General features: G+C 38.4%; 1 protein-coding gene across 5 annotated transcripts in view; it reads right to left on the bottom strand.

The window, feature by feature from the left end:
• The window catches only part of Papola (poly(A) polymerase alpha), a 60,103-nt gene that overhangs the window by 20,344 nt on the left and 16,303 nt on the right, over positions 1–23,456 (bottom strand). For all 5 annotated transcript variants that reach the window (XR_007831185.1, XM_051151077.1, XM_051151069.1 and 2 more), the window contains exons 3-15: positions 22,379–22,445; positions 18,945–19,026; positions 17,180–17,289; positions 16,566–16,619; positions 15,174–15,285; positions 14,280–14,369; positions 14,050–14,188; positions 12,499–12,571; positions 11,141–11,261; positions 10,223–10,307; positions 4,139–4,192; positions 3,598–3,717; positions 1,944–2,053 (exon numbers count right to left, since the gene is read on the bottom strand). Coding sequence is in view for 4 of the 5 variants with exons in the window: in XM_051151077.1 (XP_051007034.1) it covers positions 1,944–2,053; positions 3,598–3,717; positions 4,139–4,192; positions 10,223–10,307; positions 11,141–11,261; positions 12,499–12,571; positions 14,050–14,188; positions 14,280–14,369; positions 15,174–15,285; positions 16,566–16,619; positions 17,180–17,289; positions 18,945–19,026; positions 22,379–22,445 (1,217 nt within the window). In the remaining variant the exon portion in view is untranslated. The remainder of the gene's footprint in view (positions 1–1,943; positions 2,054–3,597; positions 3,718–4,138; positions 4,193–10,222; positions 10,308–11,140; positions 11,262–12,498; positions 12,572–14,049; positions 14,189–14,279; positions 14,370–15,173; positions 15,286–16,565; positions 16,620–17,179; positions 17,290–18,944; positions 19,027–22,378; positions 22,446–23,456) is intronic.

Raw genomic sequence — 23,456 nt, 5'->3', positions numbered from 1 at the left:
CCTCTTCTGGCCTGCAAGTGTATGTGCAGCCAGCACTGTATACATAATCAACCAATCAATCAAATCAATCTTAACAAAAATGACTCAGCTGGGAAACACTATGGGTTTAGAGAGGTGGTTTACCTGTCCACAGTCTGACTCAGCAGCTCACAAGCATCCAGAACTACAGTTTTAAGGGCTCTAACACCCTCTTCTGGCCTTTGCAGATATACATACATGTACACAAAATATCCATACACATAGATCCTCACAAAGTATTTTTTGGAAGAAAGCCTGATCCTAACTAGCATTAACTATCTGGCCTGTATCCATTCTATCTAAGTTCCAAGGCTTGCTTACAAATTGCTGTGTAATTACCAACTCTACTCCAGCCCTGCTGGGAACGTTATTCCCCAACTTCATTACCTTTTTAGTCCCAAAGTATACACAGACAATGGACTGTAACAGTACAATGGAGGTAGGAGATGACATACCATAAATTACAAGTAGAACTTGGCCCTTTCCTTCTGCATGAATTGGAAAGCCACTTATGGAAACATGGCCATTTGGCACTGGACCCATGGTGTCTTACAGACCTTAATGACCAAGGTACACAAACAGCCAGTCTCAGAACAACTTACATTGTACATTTTACTACAGAAGAAGAGCTCTGCATGCAGGCTGGAGAGACGGCTCAGAGGTTAAGAGCACTGGCTGCTCTCTTCCAAAGGTCCTGAGTGTGATTCCCAGCAACCACATGATGGCTCACAACCATCTATAATGAGATCTGGTGCCCTCTTCTGGCATGCAGGCATACATGCAGGCAGAACATTGTATACATAATAAATAAATATTAAAAAAAAAAAAGAATGAAACAAAAGTTCTGCATGTCTCTCAGATGGGCCCTGTCAGGAATCCCATGACAAAACAATCAACTTCCCTGTTGACAGTAATAAAAGGACTCTGGACTCTTAGTAGCACAGTGCCCTCTCTGGAACAATCAATTCTGTCTATTCATGCCTTCAGTAACTTTCCCACACCACCCCAGGAAGCAGCCTTTATACACTATCTCACATATACAGACTACTAGGTAACTGACAGCATATAGAATGAGGCATTGCTGAAAACAGGTAGGTTAGAGCAGGAGCAACACTAGGTTTCACCAAGCTTTTTATCTACTGTTTACAGGTTATGGCTGACTAAAAGTAACCCAAACTCCAGAAAATAAAACAGCAGAAAAAGGACTTCTACCTTTCTTCCCACTACAATTAACTGGTGTCAAATTACCTTCATTCTCCCCTCTCTCTTTTCAAGTACCTACTAGGTTAAATTTTTATTAAATGTTAAATCAATTTTCATTAAGGAAAAACTCAGTGGGAAAAGTGAAAATTCTAAGTAATGTGTTTTGAAGTGTGAGATGGCAAATGTTTGAAAAAGAAGAATTAGTCCTTCAGGAAGATGCACTGGCATCCCTTGTATGACTTAAAAAATCATGAACTGCAGTGGACATGTACATACAAATCACATAAATGTTGACAACTCTAACCACCACTTTAAGGCTTTTAACTAAGGCATCTCTCTTATCTTTATCCAAGGATCCAAATTCACCTACAGACACAATCACCCTGTTCCCTGTATAAGCTAACAGTCACTTGACCTATCTTTCACCTAAGTTAAATGTCTTCAAGTTACCAACATTTCCGCCTCATCAATTTCTAAGCTTCAAGATGATTGAAATAGGTTGTATCTTGTCTCAAAATAAACTGTGGCTCAATCAAATTTAAAGTGGTCCCACCTAACTTTAAGGCCTATCTCAACATAGAGAAGTTATTTATATTAAATACTACTGAATCCATTAATATTACTTTAATGGTTATTTTTCAGTACTCAACCACCACAAAGAGCACTATTAACTACATACATCAAGAAACATTTACAAGTTCATTATTCAAGCAAAGACATACCTGTATCTGTGAAAGACTGAATATCATAGGTGAGGTCGACACTGAGATTTTCAGAATTTTCAGTTTTTTTAAACACTAACCCAATCACCCACATCGTGCGAAATTCTTCCCTGCAGAGAACATGACCACAGGCCATTAGGTTTCAGGAGATCAAGGCTGTTGATGGTTTGACAACCTAGGTGAAGTGTGTGGGAAATGCAATCCAAGTGTATAAGCAAATAAGCTCTAAGCCCAAACCCATCAAAACAAGCCCATCCCCCCCCATACCTGTCCTCTAGGCTACTACTAACAAACTCCCTAGATTATACTCTTACTTTCTGTGTTTGTAATGATGAGTCTAAAGTATTAATGGTACTAATAGTTATTAAATGTGTTCACAATAGTAAAGGAAGGAATCATAACACTTCTTGGAAAGGTCTGGGACAAATACATATATATGTATATACAAATACATATGTATATGTATACTTGTACTTTTGCTGGGCATGGTAGCACACACCATGGTAGGCAGATCTCAGAGATTTCCAGGCCAGCGTGGCGTACACAGGGAGACTCTGTACTCTCTATAAACAGTCCCGTGGGGTTACAGCATGCCTCAGGCTTCAGAGGGTGAAGCAACAGGAATCCCAGTTTGAGGCCAGGCTGGGTAGTATGTAAGACCCTATCTCAAAGACCTAATTCAAATAATTCCTTTATATGATTTCAAAGGAGAAAAACAAATCTATTTGCTAGAATACACTGAGCAAATTCAAGTTACTGTTAACCTATTTCCGGATCATCCTTTTTTTAGAGTTTATCACTCACATTCTAACTTCCAAACGCAAAAGAGCAACAATAAAAGCATCAACTGATTTCTAAGACTCTAAACACAAAAGTATGCCTACTTTCCATTTACCATTCTCTGCAATAGCCCACATCCATCATGAATCAGATATTTCCAAGTTTAAATCAAAATATATTCCCTTCAAATAAAGAGCAAAGATAGATGTTTCATAGAAAGAACAGCTACAACTACTATATAAAACTAAAGGAATGTTGAATAATACTCAAAACTGTTATTAGAAAAGACCTATGGAACATCAATTCCTAATTAGACAACAAATACTTCATCATCAGGGACTATTAATGGAGAAAACTAATTTATTTCAGTGCTAATTCTTCTCAAGAAAGTCTTCAGTACTCCTGATCAGAAAAACACAGATATAAACACCAAATAACAGAAAAGACTTATGATCCACCCAAAAATGATAAGCCAGGGAAGAGAAAGACAACTAAGGTACACTACACTTCTTTACAAAAGTTATACTCAGAAGCAGAGAAAAATCAGCAAGTTAAAAATCAATCAAACCACTTCAGATATATAGTCAGGAGCTTATCTGTGGATCTTTGTAAAGCAGACCAAAAAAAAAAAAAAAAAAAAAAAGGAAAAGGGCAGCAGACACATCATCAGCAAAAAGTAAAGCCAGCTATAGTCTACCCACAGAAGGAAATAGTGGCATATACCTGTAAGCCCAGTAAAGTCCAGCCTGAGACAAGAGGACCACAAGTCCAGGGCAGTCTGGGTTACAACCTGTCTTAAATATCAAAATCAAATAACGCATCTACACACAAGTTGAAATGGTAGGGAATGGGATTCGATTGGAAACATGCTTACTTGTCAGGACTTTCTTTAGGGGCTGGAAATGACTGGGGATTCACATGAGCCAGTGTAATAAACTCATTCTTCTCCAAGCTTCCAACCAGGATGCGGATTTTTGATTCCACCAAGCCCACCCTGGACAAATGTCATTAATATTAATGACAGATTCTATTAAAATTCATATTCAAATCAAGTCTTTGTGCAAAAAAGATAATATAAATAGTGTTAATACATACATACATACATATATAAAATATACACAGCAAGGCTATTGACACAAAGATAAAACTAAGAGACTTAGGATCTACCAAAATATGCCAAACTGGATGAAGAAAAAGAGAACTGGACAACTTTAAGCAAACAGAAAGTTTTGAGAATTATACCTGGCATAAACATCAGCAAGCCAAGCCAAGCAATGCTGAACAGTCAAGAAATGAGCTGTGGGCCTTTCTAACGCAGTAAGTCAGTAGGCTCCTCTAGCACCTGATGCCTCCCACACTTGAGTGCTGAGCTATCTATCAGATTCATTTCGGGAATGCCTCCTCCAGCTACTTACCATTCCAGACGCTGCTTTTCCGTGGGCGCACTTGCTAGAAGTACAATATAATGCCTTTGAAGATAAAGACAACACGCTATTTACTTTATTTATGTGCTTTGTGCTGGATCTTATAACCACAGTGTAATAAGCTCCTCACACTTATAGACCAACATTGATGCAGCAAGGGAGTTTGCAATCGGTGTGCATATAAAATCATGAAAGCTAAACTAGATTCCACTATTGGCAAGTTGGATTTTCTACAACAACAGAATAGGAAGAGTAGCTCAATTTTCAAGGAGGAAAAAACATTAAGTGGTGAGTGTTCTACCTAGAAAATCAACAAAGTTGCTTATGGAAAACAATCTTTCAAAAGAAAAGAGTTTTCATGGAAACAAACAAAAAACAAACAAGCTGTTGACACAAACACAATCACTAATATACATACTGCTATAAAAGTTAACTTCAAAAATAACATCAAGCACATCAGGCTTCTGTTAGTATTATCTGGTCTTTATCAATCAAACTGAAGCTGGAGTCAGGCTCTCCACCTACCCAAAATGGTATGAATCCCTGCAACAGAGTAAGACTACCCTGAGAGTAAAGAATGTGAGTTTTACTCAGAACATAATTCTCATTTAAAATGTAGAAATGACATGTCTTTATTTCAATAAATACCACCATGGGCAAGTATCTATTCTTATGACTTTTAGAAGCAAGTACAACTAAATTACTAGACAATTCATTTTTCTTGCACTAAAAAATTGAGTAAATCACAGGGCACAGCAGCACCAGACTCTAATACTAGCACTCTAGGAGGCAGAGGCAGGTGGGTCTCTGTGAGTTCGAGGCCAGCCTGGTCCACAAAGCAAGTCTAGGACAGCCAAGGCTACACAGAAAAACCCTGTCTCAAATTAGCAAAACAAAAACAAAACCAAAAAACCAACAACAGACAAACAGAAAACTGAATAAACCACTCTGCATATTCCTTTTACAATCATAGCAAGCTGAGCACATAAAAAGCTTTGGCTCAAAAGCAAACTGACATTACCTAGTGGATACTAGACAGGAAAGTGGCAGCCTTTGAAAAGTCTGAGAACCTTCTAGTGTTCTTTCACATTTTGCAAGTAATGTTGCCACTCAAAAGCAAAATAGCTTTAGTCCTAGCACTTGGGAGGCAGAGGCAGGTGGATCGCTGTGAGTTCGAGGCCAGCCTGGTCTACAAAGCAACTCCAGGACAGTCAAGGCTACACAGAGAGACCCTGTCTCGAAAAGAACAAAACAAAAAAGCAAAATAGCTTGAAAAATCAAACAGAATTAGCAACCATAGTTATAAAAAATTCATGACTGTTTAAGTCTGATGAATTAGAGCATTTTTCTTCAGCAGTATGTCTCTAAAGAGCTTATCTAGTAAGCTGGGTGTGGTGGTGCACACCTTTAATCCCAGCACTCAGGAGGCAGAGGCAGGTGGATCACTGTGAGTTCGAGGCCAGCCTGGTCTACAAAGCAAGTCCAGGACAGCCAAGGCTAACACAGAGAAAACCAACAACAAAAAAGAGCTCATCTATTAAACAAATAACTCAATTGTTCACAACTTTTTAACTCTAAACACAGCTCTAAAAATTACATGCCACCCGGACAACAGAATGGCATTTTTCTTTGTGAAAAAGTATTGTCAGATTAACTAAATTATCAGACATTTATAAACTCAAGTAGAGAAAAATATACAAAAGTCCCAGACACACAGAAATGAGATGTGTCTATAGAATATATGAACTATACATAGCTATGGAGAACTTCCTTTCCCATTTGGTCAGCATTAGTTAAAAACAACCCAAATGCAGTCAATCAAGAGTCACATAAAAGCACTAAAAGTTCATGCATTTTGTTTATCGAGAAACTCATACAAATCAAACAAAATTCTGACATGCTTAATCACATTTCCAGTTTAATAAGTCAAAGAGCAGGTGACCTCATTATGGGAAAAGAAAGAGGAGATGCAAGCACTCTCAGGTCGTAGCAGCTGTCAGAACTGACAACCAATATAAAACCTAGGCATGCACATGGAACTTCACAAGCATCAAGCTGCCTGCTTTTGACATCGCACAGCTTTTCTAATTTCATCTTAGTACAGTTAAACTGGACTCATTACTCAGGCTGGACAGGCACTTAATCCTCTTGCCTCCACTTCCCAGGTGCTGGGATTACAGGCTAGCATCAATAAAATATCCCCCCACTCCCCTGAAAATTAATACTCTGATTGATCATCTGGATCTTCAACAAATTATTAGATGATGCAGCCTAATACTTTCTATTTGCAAATACAAAATATATAATCCACTTGAATATAATAATTTTGTTGGCAATTCCACTCTTTGAAGCCTATAATTCAATTTGACTATTGGGGAAATCTAATGGGTTAGGAGTTCAAATTTCTCTGTATATTTAGACACTCATATTTATAAATAAATATCTCATAACAAGATTTATAGGATAAATTTATAAACAGGTACATTTAAACAAACTTGATATAAAATCAATTATTCAAAAAGTAAGCTGTAGCTGGGCATGGTGGCACATGCCTTTAATCCCAGCACTGGAGAGGCAGAGGCAGAGGCAGGTGGATTTCTGTGAGTTCGAGACCAGCCTGTTCTACTAAGATCAGGACAGCCAGGGCTGTTACACAGAGAAACCCTGTCTGAAAACAAAACAAAACACAAAACAGTAACAAAAAGCCAGTTCACTAGAAAAGAAATGAAGTCCAAACTCTCCAATTAGTTTTCTAAAAATCTACACTTTTATTTTAGTTTTTGTGTGTGGGTTTTTGTATGTTTGCATGCAGTGCCCACGAAGGCCAGAAGATCTTCGATCCCCTGGAACAGGAGTTACAGATGGCTATGAGAGGCCCACGTGAGTCCTGGAAATTGGATCTTCTGGAAGGGCAGCCAGTGCTCGTAACTGCTGAGTGGCCTTTTAGTCCCAAACTGCTTTTTAAGAAACTAGAGCTGGTATTCAATTCCTATAATCCCTCTAGACCAGATGCATTCCCCTCAAAATGTGGTGATACTCTTCAGGTCTGCCAGGCATCAGCTAGCTAAAACATCTCCAAGGAAAATCTAAGGTTAATACTATTGTCATTACCATTCCCTTAAGATTTTAAGTTTCCCATTTATTTTATTCCTAAATGAATTAAAGTTTATGTGAAAATGTTCTGGGGCTAAGAACATAACCTCAGCTGGTAGAGTGTTTTCTTATGTAAAAAGTTCTAAGAATACTTAGGTTGTTATAAAGTTATTTACCAAAAAAGCATTCTGTAAGTAGGTTTCTTAGCCATTTCATCTCAATACTTTACCTGGGTAGATGACAGCTCAAATACCAATCACTGAAAGAAAAACCTATCTCTTAGTCAAAATCCATATAATTAATTCTGTTTATTAACTCCATAACCAAGAATTACAGTTCACTAAAGTTGTGTTGCTGGTTTTCTGTTGGGAGAGTGGGGGTTGAGGGTTGTTCATGTATCCCAAGCTGATTTTGAACTTGCTATATAGTTCAGGCTGGCCTTCAATCTTGGTCCTCCTGTCTTCGCCTCCCAAATGATAAGATACCGTGTGCCCCACCAAACCCAGATTTTATAACTAATCATAAGGCTCAAGTTTTATACATACATTACACTGATTTTCCTAGTATAGTTCTAGTCCTTGTGAAACATAATGACTAAAATGACTATTATTCACACTTCCTAATGTACATTTGTTATTAATTAACAAGTTAAAAATCTGAAAATACAACACTCAGGAAGCAGAGGCAGGTGGATCTCTTTGAGTTCAAGGCCAGCCTGGTCTACAAAGTAAGTTCAGGACAGGGCTCTGTTACACACAGAAAGTGTCCCCAAAACAAAACAAAAAAAACTTAAAGTATTTCTTAAAACTTTAAAAATTATACACAACAATGTCACCCCTTTCTTCAGGAAAATTCCCACCCTCACCGCCTTTGAAAATGGATGAATCTTCATTTAGGCTCAGGTCCCCTCCCGTCCAAGAATAACAGGGGTATTTCACACAATTTAAAATCCTAAGTAAAGAAAAGGTGCCAGGGCATGCTTCCTACAAACCCAACCAACTTTGGTCACAGCAAACTAAGAATCCCACTTCAAGGTACAGCGTGGTTTCACATGGAGAGACATTTAAACTACTTGAATCTGTATGCTCTGTGAGCCTAGGACAGACCTCACTGTGTTTTGAAAGCATTTGCACAGAGCACAGTGCCTTACATTCTCCAGGACACTCATGTTTAAAATTCTGTGAAATAAACGTGTTGCTACACCCTCATCTTTTTAGTCCTTTCAAATAAAAGTCTAACTGCCTCAGGTGTCAGAGAAAGTATTAATAGGCCCAGTAGTGATGGCCTTTAATCCCAGCACTCGGGAGGCAGAGGTAGGCAGATCTCTGTGAGTTAGAGGCTAGCCTGGTCTACAGACTGAACTTCAGGATGGGCAAGGCTACATAGAGCAAACCTATTTCAGTAAGGGTAAAAAAGAAAAAGAAGCGCTGGGTGTGGTGGCACATGCCTGTAATCCCAGCACTTGAGAGGCAGAGGCAGGTGGATCACCACTGAGTTAGAGGCCAGCCTAGTCTACAAAGCAAGGCCACCACAGCCAGGGCTACACACAAAGAAACCCTGTCTCAAAACAAACAAAACATAACAAAAAAAAAAGAACCCTTTTGCCAGCCAAGACCTTCCAGGTGCTACAGGAAAGACTCAGGTGTGGTGAAGAACCACCAGCACACCTTTTGCAGTCCTTGCAGTGTTGGAGTATAAAAGCTGGAGTAGGGGATGTTCCATGCTAGCATTTGCCTTTCCTGAAGCACAAGAAGCTAAGAAAACAGAAATTTCCATCTTTCTCCAGCTCTTGCAATTATGGGTATGAGACAGGAAAAGGAAGTGCTCATGTTTGAAACTTGGTAACTTAGAAATGCTGCTTTCTGCCTTTGGTGCCTTATTCTTTTTGATGTAACCATATCTCAAGTACGGTAGTTTTCAAGCACTGGCATATATGATTGTTAAATGTTCACTGGTTCTTTCCTCAACACTAAAAAAATAGAATTATCTGCCAATGGGAAGTAAGATCTATAGAGAATTAGCGATGAAACACAAGCATTCCAATACCATACTACTTAGACTTTTACTGACAAAAATGGTGCTCCCAGAACACAACAATAAAACTGGCTCCATCACTGCTTATTCATGCAATATACAGAAACAAAACACGGAGACATCATGGAGGTCATCATTCTCACTTTTAATTTGGGAAAAGTATAAAATAATTTTGCTTAAATTATTATAACAAAACACAATCCAACACAAAATCAAATGGTCAGGAAAGTCTCAAGCATTAAAGCAAAAATTTAAGTGGGACTTTGCTAAATTTCCAACCCAGGGCAAATAAAGCTCGAGTCCATATTTGGTTTTTGTTCTTTCTTTAAGATTTATTGTAACTTACACTTTTCAACACAACACAATTCATGAGGCTTTTAACCTCTAAGGTGTTAAAGCATTAAAGACATTAATAAAAATTATACCCACTTAAATTGTTAGAAAACTATTCGCAGACATATTTTTGAAAGGGGAAATATGCCACTAATTATTGAAAACATGTAATCAGCCAAACACTGACATCCTATTAGGTCTGTGCGTGTTCTCAAATATCCTGATAAGTTTTCAAATTAAACATTAACAAGTTTGTAAAAAGTTTCTTGAGAGAGAACCATAACTAGATTGTTAAGCGCTCACCCGCTTGCTAAGGTGCAAACTGTCCTGGTCACAAGTGATAGACCTAGAAGAACTAAGGCTGGTGACACACAGTAGAAATGCTAGGTCAATCAAACAACAAAACTGTAAGGCTGACACACTGTACTGATAAAGGAAAACAAAACAAAACAAAACCAGTTTACTAAAAATGCTAAGTCCTTTGTGACAGTAAGGAAACTTCTACAGACACTGGAGAGAGACTTGTTCACTAATCTTGTAAGAGAAGATACCACATATGCCACTGTTAAACCACTACTTAAGAGCAACATGGCTGACATGCCTTAAAATACATACTTGTACTTTTGAAAGAAGTTTGGAGCTTCAAAAAGTTTGGACCACTCTGCCTTACTCAGCAAAATTTCATCTGTGATAGCAAGACCTAAATTAAAAACATATTAGAATATTTATGTTTCAACCTAGCAATCTAGAATTTTAAGTAACTTTAAACACACCACATGCATAAGCTATCATCCTAAACATTAGCAAACAGAAGGTTTACTTTATGACCTTAGAGCATATTCTTACACATATTTCGAAAGCACTGGTAATTTTTCTAAGAACCATATTCTTGGTAACGCCATTATTAATAAAATGTCATGCTCACAGGAAGACTCGAGCTGAAGCACAGTAGTTACCTGAGGAAGAAAATTTCCTCATATGTCTTTCTGCCTTTTAAAAAACAACTTACTGCCATCTCTAAAAGGCCAAGAAGTCTTTCCCAATAAAAAGCTTCCTTGCCTGGAAGTCAAGAGCAGTCAACTTAAAGCTGAAAAAGGTACACAGCCTTTTCTACCTGATGCCTTTAGCCATCTTGGTCTTTGAGGAATTAAGATAGCAATTAGCAATACTTTTAAATTTACAATAATCTGGGGCCCAATCATACTCCAAGTTCTTTCCTAGGAGTGTTAAGAGCCCATACATGCCTTGAGTGACCCACGAAGACGAAATGGCATCAGTTCTGATGTTATAAGGCTCTGACAGAGCCCTGACCCAAGCCATAATGTCCAAGTTTTTCAGTGTTGCTTCGCTTTCCAACATACTGTCATAGTCAACTGCTTAGAACGCTGCTGATTACTCTTCAGTATGTAACCAAAAATAAATGCACAAATCCAGCTTGGCAATTAAGTTAAATTGCACAACTAGCTAACTATTGGGTCTGAAACAGTAGGCAGACCCTTTGTGTATAAAGTAAGCAGAAGCAGAAACACTTACCTTGCTTAAACTCCTCAACCATGACCATCCGTGTTGAAACGGACACATTGTACGTGGAGTTCTGTTGTGGGTATGCTGGTGTAATTATAGGCATAAGATGGTACCTATCACTGGGGTTTACCTACATACAACAACAGCCAATCAGTTTCTTCAAGTACATATACAACAGATACTTGGACTTTACCCCTTGTTAAACTGAACCAATGATTACATTTTACTTCATTCATAGCTGGAGGTGAGAAATAAAAAACTTGTCAGGAGATTTTTAATAGAAGCTTTTTACAGAATGGAAGATAAAGGCAACAGTCTGTTCCCATGCTGGAGGTGGGACTACCTTGCAACCTGACTGTGTGCACCTGCTAGGCAAAAACAAAGCAGAACAGAAAGATGTACTTGCAAATTTACTGCTTTTATGAATTCAGCAGAATAAATGAGGGTGCCTACAGAACTACACTTTTGTAAGTGTCCTTATAAAACTCACTTTAAACAAGATGGGGCTGACCTTCCAGCTTTCAGCTTTAGCACATTACCACAGGGTAGAACAGCTCTGGGTTGGGGAGACAACAGAATGACTGAGTAACTGCTCGTCTGTACACTAAGTGGTCCCTCCCCACAGCGGCAACTACAACTCACACTCTCTCTTAACCACCTTGAGGCTTAGGCAACTTGAAAACACTCAGATTGGGGCAGACCCCAACAGAACTTAAAAGATTTTGATATTGTAAAAAATAAAAATTTAAAAATTATAATCTCAAAGAACTACAGTTTTGATTCAAGTTAATTCCTTTTATCAACTCATAAAGCTAATGTTACTTAATTCTAAAAAGTGTAATAAGTAGTAAATGCTCTGTAACTTCTCAACAAAACGAATGCTCTTCCTTTAACCGATCCACTTCTGCATCTCTTAAACACCTAAACCAATTTTATAATTAAAGCAAGGTCACTGCAGTACTGCTTAGGAGTCATATGCTATATAGAAACATTATGCAAGAGCTTTCTAGAACAAGCCAATTTTAACAAACTACTTAGTTCAAATAAAAAAAAAATATACAGGGATTTTTAGTATCCTTTATTTTTTTAAGCACAAACTCCCACACAACTATGACTTACAAGATAGTTCTATATGGAATAAGTTGTTAGTGAAATCTGTATCAACTGTGTACAATTAAATGTGGTTTACAGGGTACATCATTACAGTTCTCACACCAGAAGACAATTAGAGAGCAGGTCAACTCTAACAAGTGTAATATGTGTGCATTCACTCATTTGTAAGGACTGGACAGCCTCCTTGAAGTTTATGCAGGTGACTTTTGTTATTGAACAGTGTGAATTTGTAGGGGAAAAAATAATACACTAACCCTTGGGTCCCACACAGGCAAATTAAGATTGCATTCTTCAGGCTGTTTCAATAGCACTGGATTTGGCCATTCCCTGTTCAAAAAGATTGTAGCACTTGATAAGACTACTGGACATTAGCATCTAAACGTACTCTGTTAAACATACAGCATTCGTGAATGTGACCCTACTTCACTCATTTGTCATATACACCATAGCCTCTCAGATCCTTTCTTTTGACGTTATATTCCTCTATAAAATTAAACCATTTGTTAGCTTTCTCAAACTCATGTCAAATATCTGCTCTGATAAAGCACTATTCAAATAAAGAAGCGTTGTCTTGAGACATCTAATGTGTTATTTACTCTCAACCTTTAAAAAGATTAATCCCATTCAGAGAAAAAAAAATCCTGCCTTCATACTAATTCCATCCATGTGCATGAGAAGTTACTTCTGACTACAGTCAAATGCTAGAAATAACTGTAAAAGTCAACAAGGGCAATCTATTACTCTATACATGGTACAGTAATATAAATATAGTCATGCCACTTCAGTCAGTTATACAGATGAAAAATGTTTGCTTTGCTTAGTATAAATCAAGCTGACCTACTAGAAATGTTTGTGTATTGCCTTACGAGAAGCTCTAAGTCTAATCTCTTCACAGCTCACTCTACATGATAAAGGCAAAGCAGCACAACCATACTGGGAAGATGCACAGCTAGAAACTAAACCCACGGAGTCTAACTGCTGCAAAATGACTACAAAGGATCCATTCTTTTTCCACATGGAAGAAAGGAAGGAATAGGGAATATGAAAGATAATTAGATTAAAACTCTAACTTTTGGGGTCAAGGTAACCAGAACAAACTGGCAGTGTCTCAGACTTTTTTTAAAAATCAAATTTTATCACCATGCACATCTTGATTAGTAAACTTTAATAGCTCTATCCTGGGCTAACAATGAGTCTCAAAGGATCCAGTGACTACATTTTTCAGCCACTTAATATATTTTTAAAACTTTCTCATAAAAGTGACACCTTTAAGGTCTTGTCAAGATAATGAACAGTAATGAAAATTAATGAAAAAAATTAAAGTAAAAAGTAAAGCAATCACAAAAACAATAGCCTATAGATTAAGAAACATTCAGATCGAAAGTAGTGGTGTGTGTGTAAGTTCTACCCAACCTATTAACGCATCAGATCTCAGCACACATAGAGTAGCTAAAGTTCAGAGTTTATTTGGAGGGTAGGCTCACACAAATAGCAGGTTTTATCTGCCTTATGATCCTGGCAGATTTGGGGAAAAGAAACAGCAAGTTAAGGTTTGCCTTTTCATATACAATGTCTCTTCCCAACATGGTAGCTGTTATCTTGAACTAAAGCTTGTTGGGTTTTTGGCGGGACTGGTGAATGAACACAAGGCCTGTGCATGTCAGGCAAGCATTCTAACACTGAGCTACACCCTCAGCCCACAAACTAAAATTGGAATCTGAAACCAGCTGTGGAAATGTCACAGAAATAAGACTAAACTTCAGTGTCTACAATCAATTTTATTGTAATATAATCTAAAAACATACCATTTAGAAAATACCAAGAAAAATTTATGTACAAGAGTTGATGCTATTGCATTTGGATAAAGCTGGCAAGTTCTTGCTACTAGCATAGCCCAGGAAACACCACCGAGGAAACCTAATATATTGGAATAGATGTTGTGCCCTGTTGATAAGGGAAAAGCAAAAAGATTAAGTTAGTGTTGATAAAGAGCTTAAATGTTTTTAATAAGCTAGCCAACAAATTCTGAACTCACGTTTGGCCCACAGTTTGATGGCTCTCAGAGTTAACCTGAAGTTGTCAATGTTTGGTACTAGATGTAAAATCTCATCGGTTACCCTGCAACCTGATTAACAGGAGTGAGAGAAACAGAACATTAAGCCATCAAAGATATTATGATAGTGCTACTCAATTTTCTAAGACTATCCTCAAACTGAGACCTTATTTGGCAGAACAAGTATGTGAACTCAGTAATTAAAAAGGCCTATCCCAAGCATCATGCTAAACCAGAACAGTAGTCTGCCTCCTCTCAAACTTGCAGCTCAAACTGAAACTTTTTCCTGTCTAGATGCCCTGAGGAATTAGTCCACCTAAGCTTCCAATAGCTCCCTAAAGCACTGTAATAAGCTATCCTAATACTTTTTGAAAGAGAAAGCCCCAACTGGGCATGGTGGCGCACACCTTTAATCCTAGCACTCAGGGAGGCAGAGGCAGACAGATTGCTGTGAGTTCAAGGCCAGCCTGGTCTATAAAGTGAGTCCAGGACAGCCAAAGCTACAGAGAAAAACTCTGTCTCAAACAAACAAACAACTCTTTTCACTTATTTGATAACATTATAAAGCAACTATCAAGTGCAAATTAATGGGGGCTACACAGTAAAACCTCAATCACTAGCAGCATTACAAATGTTAATCTTTTTAAGGATCTCAAATACCATTAATTAACAGGGAAAAGTAAGGTCATCGGTGAGCAAATAAACTAGCAGACACTACTCTATAGTCTATCAGGTAAAGAATGTTTTATTACATTCGTTATGCATTTACACTGACTACAAAAACCTTCATTACAAAGCATACATTTTTTAAAACTGTTATTTACTATTTGATAAAAAGCCATTCAACTTCACAAAAGGAAGCAGGCTTTTACATACCATTAAGGCTTCTTATGCATCTTATATCTAGGTTTTTAAGCAGACTGTCATCTCGTAGGTCCAAATCTTCTGGAATAGTCTGCAGTGCTAATCTTGCAAACAAAATATCAATCTAAAACAAAAATAAAATCTAACATTCCATATCTGTCAAACTAATCTTAAGGCATTTCTATTAATAAAAAATTCTTAAAGCCCTCTCATCAACCAAAAACACTGCAATAGCTACAACGGCCTCACAAGAAGCCCACACTGCAGACACAGGCATATTAATCACATGGTGATATGAAATAGAATGTAAAATAGTACATGTCATTTCAACCAGTAAGTCTACTGACTTTGCTACACAAAAACACTAGAATTAACTTTTGGCTTAGCATCTGTAGGAGCTGCAAGATGCCTCCATACTTATAGGGACAAAATATGAGGCAGATATACTCACCCTAAGCTCAGAAAGGAGCTCACATACTTATTTTCACATTAAAAAGAGTAGGTAATGGATGTTACCTTATATTTTAAATACAGATATCTTTATATTTAAATACTGGCTTTTAATATTTAGTTATCATTCTTGCCTACTTATTGAAACCAATAGTTCAACCTTTCACAAATATTAGGTATCTTATATAGCAATTCTAAAAACTCCTCCTGCAACTACATTCGAAAAGCCAGCAGCAAGTTACCATTCTTCCAGTATCTCAAGTTTTATAATCAGAATATTATAATCAGGGCCCCATTAATTTTACATTCGAAGTAAAGTAACTAAGAAACAAGTTCTGTGGCAACAGCTCTTTGTGCTCCAAAACGAGGGTTGGGCACTAGCTCTCCTGTCAAAGTAATTTAAGTGGCCCAGTGTGGTGGCGCACGCCTTTAACCCCAGCACTTGGGACGCAGAGGCAGGTCTACAAAGTGAGTTCAAGAAAACCAAGGCTACACAGAAAAATCCTGTCTCAAAGGAAACAGAAAAAAATAAAACAAGAATAACAAAACAAGGTACTTTAAATGAGGTCAGCTCACACAGCCTCTATCTTTTATTTATCTGTATTTATGCAAATGAACCCAAAGAGAAAGGCTACTTGCAAAAACAGACTGTGTGATATTGCCTGACCCAGAACACAAAGTTCCCATGGGAAGAAGCTACCACAGCACTCCTCTGCAGCAGCTTCCCATCCTAAATCCTTTGCTTCAGCTCATAATTCCACTTGGTGTTGAAAAGAACCTAGCACATATATTCTACAAAGAAGAGGCACCCATTTCCGTGACCAAAAAAAAAAAAAAAAAAAAAAAATTAGTATCAACCAGCTGAAAGTCTTACTAGCAATCAATTTTTTATCTAAACTGACCAAAATTCAGGATAGTCCATACCAAAAGTGGCTGTCTGGGAGTAGGCCTTACCTCTATTCCATCAAAACAGAGTTTGATAACAGGAACAAATGCCTCTTCAACAGCCTGTGAGAAAGTGAACAAGTTTGGTTCTCAAAGCTTCACCATCAGCCCACACTAAACACATCCACTACCTTTTTACTGTCTGTCTGAGCCAGGGTCTGAGTACAGGCTGGCCTCCAACAGACCACACACTAGCTGAGAATACTCTGAACTTCCTGATCCTCCTTTCTCTACTTCCCAAATGCCAGGAATACAGGCATGCTACATGTGACTACTACTGCTACTTTTTTAAAAAACACGGCACTTGAAACTGAACATAGTTTAGCATACAGCTCAACAAAAATAAGTTCTGATGTTCAAAATACTCCATTTCTATCACGAGGAATGTAGCTAGTCATAGATTTGCTGCGCTTGTTTCTATTTCATAATTTCTAAGGAACTTACATGTTTGTTATTCTAGTTTTATTGTAAAATACAAAGGCAAATGCATGCTGAGTGCTTAAAATAGCTTGGCAAATCAGTCAGCTCAATTAAGTGATTCCTCTATCTGTAATAAAAATTTCTCTCAACGTACTATATAGCATTTTTTAAACTCTTCCTCTCTTGCCCCAATATTTACATACTCTTAAGTCTTTTACTTCTTCTTGTAATTTCAATTTCTCATAGAATGAGGTGAAAAAGTCACTTCGATCAACATGTCTTGGTGCAACACACAATGCGTCAATATCAGCACCTTTAAAAAAAACAAACAAACGATCACACAGTGGTACAAAGACTGTCTCTTATGAATACAGTATTTGATATTGTTTGATGGGCTAACTGATGAGCATGGTTTTCTTCAGGCATGCTGTATTTAAAATAAGTGGACTCCATAAAGTCAAAACAAGGGTGAGCCAGGTCTTTCCTGGAAAGCACTTATGGATGGTCTTCATTTCATTACTAAACAAACGCATTTTCCTTTATGTCCTTTGCACTGGTGCTCACGGCGTCTCTGCTCAAAGTATTAAAACTAAAATTTTGAATAGAGAAATGTCCACTGAATGAGGTCAATGCTCAAGACTAGGCTCATACTCAAAGTGACCTGCAGAGCACTACAAAGCACACAGGACGTTATTAAAAGTAAACGTATTACATGAGCAATGAGACAGAGACAGCGGAGTGCCAAGGCATACACAGTCCTATCAGAAGACACGCCTTAGAACATATTCATTCTGGCTTAAGAGTGTGATCTCACCCGGGGCCCACAATTCCAGCTCTTGAAGAGACAGAAGCAGATGGATCTCTGAATTCAAGGCCAGTCTGGTTTACAAAGCGAGTCCAGGACAGGCAAGGCTACACAAGAGAGAAACCTTAATTCGAAAAATTTTTTAAATGATCTCTTCTACATGAGCTGTATACACTGGTTCTCCCTGCCTTTTCTAAAATTCTAACTTCTATTTGTTGAGAGTAAAATTAAGCCCAGTGGTGCTGTACACCTTTAATCCCAGCACTTGGGAGGCAGAGGCAAGTCAATCTCTGAGTTCAAGGGCAGTCTACAAAAAGAGTGCCAGGACATCCAGGGCTACACAAAGGAGCTCAGGTTTTTCAAGACAGGGCTTCTCTATGTAGCCCTGGCTGTCCTGGAACTTCCTCTATAGACCAAGCTGGCAAAAAAAAAAAACACACAAAAAACAAAACTGGCAGAGCACCCCAGATGGGTTCCAAGTACCCACATGGCAGGTCACATTAGTTGTTTAAATTCCAGATCAAAATAATTCAATGCCCTCTTCTAGCTTCTGCAGGTACTTATCACACATGATACACATACATACATACATACATACATACATGTAAATACGCAGACAAAAAAATCCATACACAGACAAAAAAATAAGTTTTTTGTTTTAAAAGAATTACTTTTTTTTTTAAGTAAATATTCAATGTGATCACCAATAGCTGTAACACACTGGTTTGATTTTTGGCTAGGCTGCATTTTACAATGTATCTACAATAAAGAAATGAAGACCAGAGTGACAAAACTTTCTTAGAACCTTGGCACTTTCTTCTCAAACCCAGTGATACTCTTCAGAAAGGAAGAAAGAATCTATAGAGAACTGTCCATAAACTGTAACAGGAGCTGCTCTGCACCTGCACTTTCCAATGAGGCAGCCAGCCAAGTGCTATTTGAAATTTAAAAAATGGCTTACTCCACTGGTAAACTGAGCTCATTACTGTACGGCATTACAGACATCGGGTATAGACATCTGTATGATCTTTCTGAAGAATTTAAGACTCTTTAAGGATTCTTGCTTCCATACTAACCAAAGCTTGAGAATGATTCACTAAAATCTGTCATAATCTTAAGAAATAAAAGTTCTACTAGCTCAAAATAAGCAAAATATCACCTACCTTTCGTATGTACTCCTAGTCTGTAAGATCCAAATGTAAAAATTTTTCCTCCAACATTTTCAATTACAGATTGTGGAAGGTTCTGTTTAACAAAACAATGGTATTAGTAAAGCATCAGGGAAACCAATTCAAATGGCACAACTTATTTCTGAGTTGTTATTTGATAATGGGGGGAGGGTGTTCTTTCTGGCTTTTTGTTTGTTACTCCCAAGTCCTGGAATTATAAAAATGTTATTGATGCTGTACTTTACAAAAGTAAAGGGATGGAGTTCATATTGCAGAGCATCTACCTAGCACGCATGGAGTCTTGGGCTGAAAGCAGCACTACGTTAACACTGGGATGGCGGCACACACCTGTAATCTTTAGCACCCGGGAGGTGGTAGAAAGAGGATCAAAATTCAAGGTCATCCTCAGCTTTATATCGATAGATAGATAGATAGATAGACAGACAGATAGAGAGAGAGATACTCAATCTAAAAACAAAAACAAACAAACAAAAACCACACACACACAAATACAGGGATGGAAAGGTGGCTCAGAGTTTAAGAGCACTGGCTGTTCTTCCAGAGGTCCTGAGTTCAATTCCCAGCACCCACATGGTGGCTCACAACCATCTACAGTGAGACCTGGTGTCCTTTTCTGGTATGCATGCACATATGTAGGCAGAGCACTGTATAAATAATAAATAAATCTTTAACTGCATGCCTATAATCCCAGCACTCAGGGAGGCAGAGGCAAGTGGATTAGTTTGAGTTCGAGGCCAGCCCAGTTTACAAAGCGAGTCCAAGACAGCCAAGGCTACACAGAGAAACCCTGTCTTGAAAAATCAAAACCAAAAACCAAAAAAAGAAAGGTGTACGTATGCACGCATTTAGTCTTTTGGATGAAAATGGAGGGAACCAAAGACCATGTTAAGCAAAATCAGCCAAACTCAAGCAAACAATAATGTATATTGTGTCTCATTTGTGCAATTTAGACAGACACAGAGGTGAAGACAACCAACAGCAGAGGAAGCTGATGGTGAAGTCTAATGCTGAACATAGATGAATGTTAAATACAAAGCCTCTGTTCTACCTATTTACTAAAATACCAAATGAAAGGAGCACTGGTTCAAGAAACTTAATCAAGTCCTCCAGTCCCTGGAGGGAAGAACAAAACTGCCCAACAAGACATGCATGGTACACTCCCTGCAATCCCAGCATAGTTTATAACCCAACACTGTGAAGCTCCGAGGAGGTGGAAGGTCAAGGGCAATCTGGACTACCTGAAACCTTGTCTGAAAAGACAAGGGAGGCCTAGTTTCACATAAGAACCAAGAGGTTCTGACCAGCAGTGGTAGCAAACAGCTGTACTCCCAGAACCAGGAAGGTACAAGCAAAGTCATCACTCGACTCAGGCATCAAGTCCAAAGTCCATCCGGGCTGCATATTAAAACCCTGTGTCAAAATACAAATCAGTTGTGGCTTTGTCTACTTGACTGGGGTCTTTAGGATTCTAAGAAAAAGTTCTCAAAAAACGCATGCTTCCTACACAAGGCAAGTACCAACCAACTTCAATGATTAAAAACACTTAAGCAAGCCAGAAGTGGTGGCAGACTCCTTTAATGCCAGCACTTGGGAGGGAGAGGCAGGAGGATCACTGTGAGTTCGAGGCCAGCCTGGTCTACAAAACAAGTCCAGGACAGCCAAGTGTACACAGAGAAACTCTTTCCAGAAATTAAAGTAGAAAGAAAAAAGAAGAGAAGAGAAAAGAAAGGAAAAGAAAGAAAGAGAAAAGAGAAAAGAAGCACTTGGGACACAAAACCCACCATTTAGAATGTTCCAGTTGCCCAATTTTTAATCAGATGTTTAAAACCTATTTTATGAACATTATCTATTTATCGGAAAACCAAGTCATTTTCACTCTCCCTCTTCTTCCTTTACTTCTCTATCATGTTTTCAGCTGAATAGGAATTAAATGCATGCATTTTCTATTACAACAGGAAAAACTACAGCTATTTATGGAACTTTTTTTAAAAATGGGTCAAATACATTCAACACAGTTCTAAAAACACTTTTTGTTTACCATAAGCCTCCCAATGGGCTCCTTGATTGTGTGAATGAGTACAGTGACATGAATCCAGAGATTTTGACCAGCAGAATAACTAAACAATGGTGTTCTGAGTATCTAAAACTGAAAACTTTAACAAAGAAAGGAGGAGGAGGAGGCAGAAGAAACAACAAAGGGGAGTTAGTGATGGCTTCAAGGTTAAGAGCACTGGCTGCTCTTCCAGAAGACCCAGGTTCAGTTCCCAGCAACCACATGGCAGCTCACAAAATCTTTAACAGCAGTTCCACGGGATCTGATACCCAATTCTGGCCTTTTTAATCACTAGACACATGGTGCACAGGCATACCTGTAGGTAAAACACCCATAAACATAAAAATAATTAATGAAAAACAAACGAAACACAAGCAAACTATCCAGGACTTCTTTAAAGACAATTGAGATTATCAAGTATGGTACAGACTGAATCCAGACCTAGAACATCCCAAAAATATAGTAAACATTTCTTTTTTGGTTTTGTTTTGTTTGTTATTCAAAACGGAGTTTCTCTGTGTAGCCTTGGCTGTCCTGGAACTCACTCTGTAGACCAAGCTGGCCTCGAACTCATAGATACCCCTGCTTCCACTTCCAATGGCTGAGATTAACAGCGTGCACCACCAAGCCTGGCTATGGTAAATACTTTAAACTACTTTCATTTTTGATTAGACATGGGAATCACAACACTGCCCAGGCTAACTTCAAACTCCCAATCCTCCTGCTTCCACCTTCCAACTGATGGGACTGCCAAACAGTGCCATGCCCACCTTAGTCGGAGGAATCCTTCCCTAAAGTAATTCTCAGAAGAGCAGTGCTTCGCAATTACTGGGACCAACTTTGAAATACTGCACACACATTTAAAAAGTCACTAATTTCGGGTGATATAGAGAGATGGCTCAGAGGTTAAGAGACTGGCTGTTCTTCCAAAGGTCCTGAGTTCAATTTCCAGCAACCAAACAGTGGTTCACAACCATCTATAATGAGATCTGGTCTCCTCTTCTGGCATGCAGGTGTACATGTAAGCAAAACACTGTATACATACTAAATAAATAAATCTCTAAAAAAGTCACTAATTTCCACCCAGGTATGGTGGTACACGTCTTTAATGCCAGCACTTTGGGGAGGGGGGCAGAGGCAGGAGGATCTCTTTGAGTTCGAGGCCAGCCCGGTCTACAAAGTGAGTCTAGGACAGCCAGGGCTACACAGAGAAACCCTTGTCTCAGGGGAAACACACACACACACACACACACACACACACACACACACACACACACACACACACAAGACTGAATCCACTTAGGTAAGGCCAATTGATGTAAGACAACAACTGGGCTCTGTGGCATCATCTTACCTTGCTTTCACTGATTTCTCTTATCCATTCTTTCACCAGGTTATTTAATTTTCCCAAAATTAAAATCCTGTTGATAAAGCAATTATCAAGTTACTTATTATTCACTAAAAAATAAGTTATAAATAAGAAGCTTACTAAATTTAACTTTTGTTGTTCTTGAGACATGGCCTTATTACATAGGCCAGGCTGGCCTAGAACTCACAATCCTCCCTCTTACTCCTAGGTGCTCAGGGCAATAGGCATGTGCTACCATTTCTTATTTCTTGTTTTATTTATTTATTTGTTTGCTTGTTTATGGATCTGGTTTAACTGTACAATCTAGGCTAGCCCTGTAATCAGAGAAATATGCCCATCTTTGCCTCCCCAGTGCTGGGATTAAAGGTGTGAGCCACCACATCCAACATCAAAATTTTTATTTTTAAGTAATCAGAAACTTAACAGTGGTTATACATTAGCACTGGTACACTAGATAAAGCATTTCCTTTTCTCCTGGATTATAACTAAGAGCCACCAGAATTTTATTTTATTTTATTTTTTATTTTGTGTAGGTGTTTTGCCCACATGTATGTCTGTGTACCACATGCATACCTTGTGCCTACAGAGGACAGAAGTGGGCACTGGAGCCCCCAGAAACTGGAGTTAGAGATGTGTGAAAACTATCATGTGGGTACTAGAAGTTAAACCAAGTTCCTAAGAGCAGCCAGTACTCTTAACCTCTAAGCCACCTCCAGGCTCCATCAAAAAAGTTAAATTGATCTAAAGGTAGCTCAGTGGAAGAGCACCTACATGCCTACAATGTGCAATGTTTAAGTCCTAACTTAATACTTTTCTGCTCCTCACCCCAAAGAAATCATCATTAAAGAAACAGAATTCTCTGTAGAACACACACTTTTTTTTTCTGAGACAGGGTTTCTCTGTGTAGCCTTGGCTGTCCTGGACTCCCTTTGTAGACCAGGCTGGCCTCAAACTCACAGTGACCCACCTGCCTCTGCCTCCCGAGTGCTGGGATTAAAGGCGTGCGCCACCATGCCTGGCCCTAGAAAACAAATTCTTGAAGTATCATTCTTATGTGAAACAA

Source organism: Acomys russatus, chromosome 1 (assembly GCF_903995435.1).
Source record: "Acomys russatus chromosome 1, mAcoRus1.1, whole genome shotgun sequence".
Classification (NCBI taxonomy): Eukaryota; Metazoa; Chordata; class Mammalia; order Rodentia; family Muridae; genus Acomys; species Acomys russatus.
The sequence above is the reverse complement of the archived record's forward strand: the minus strand, read 5'-3'. Positions and strand labels throughout refer to the sequence as shown.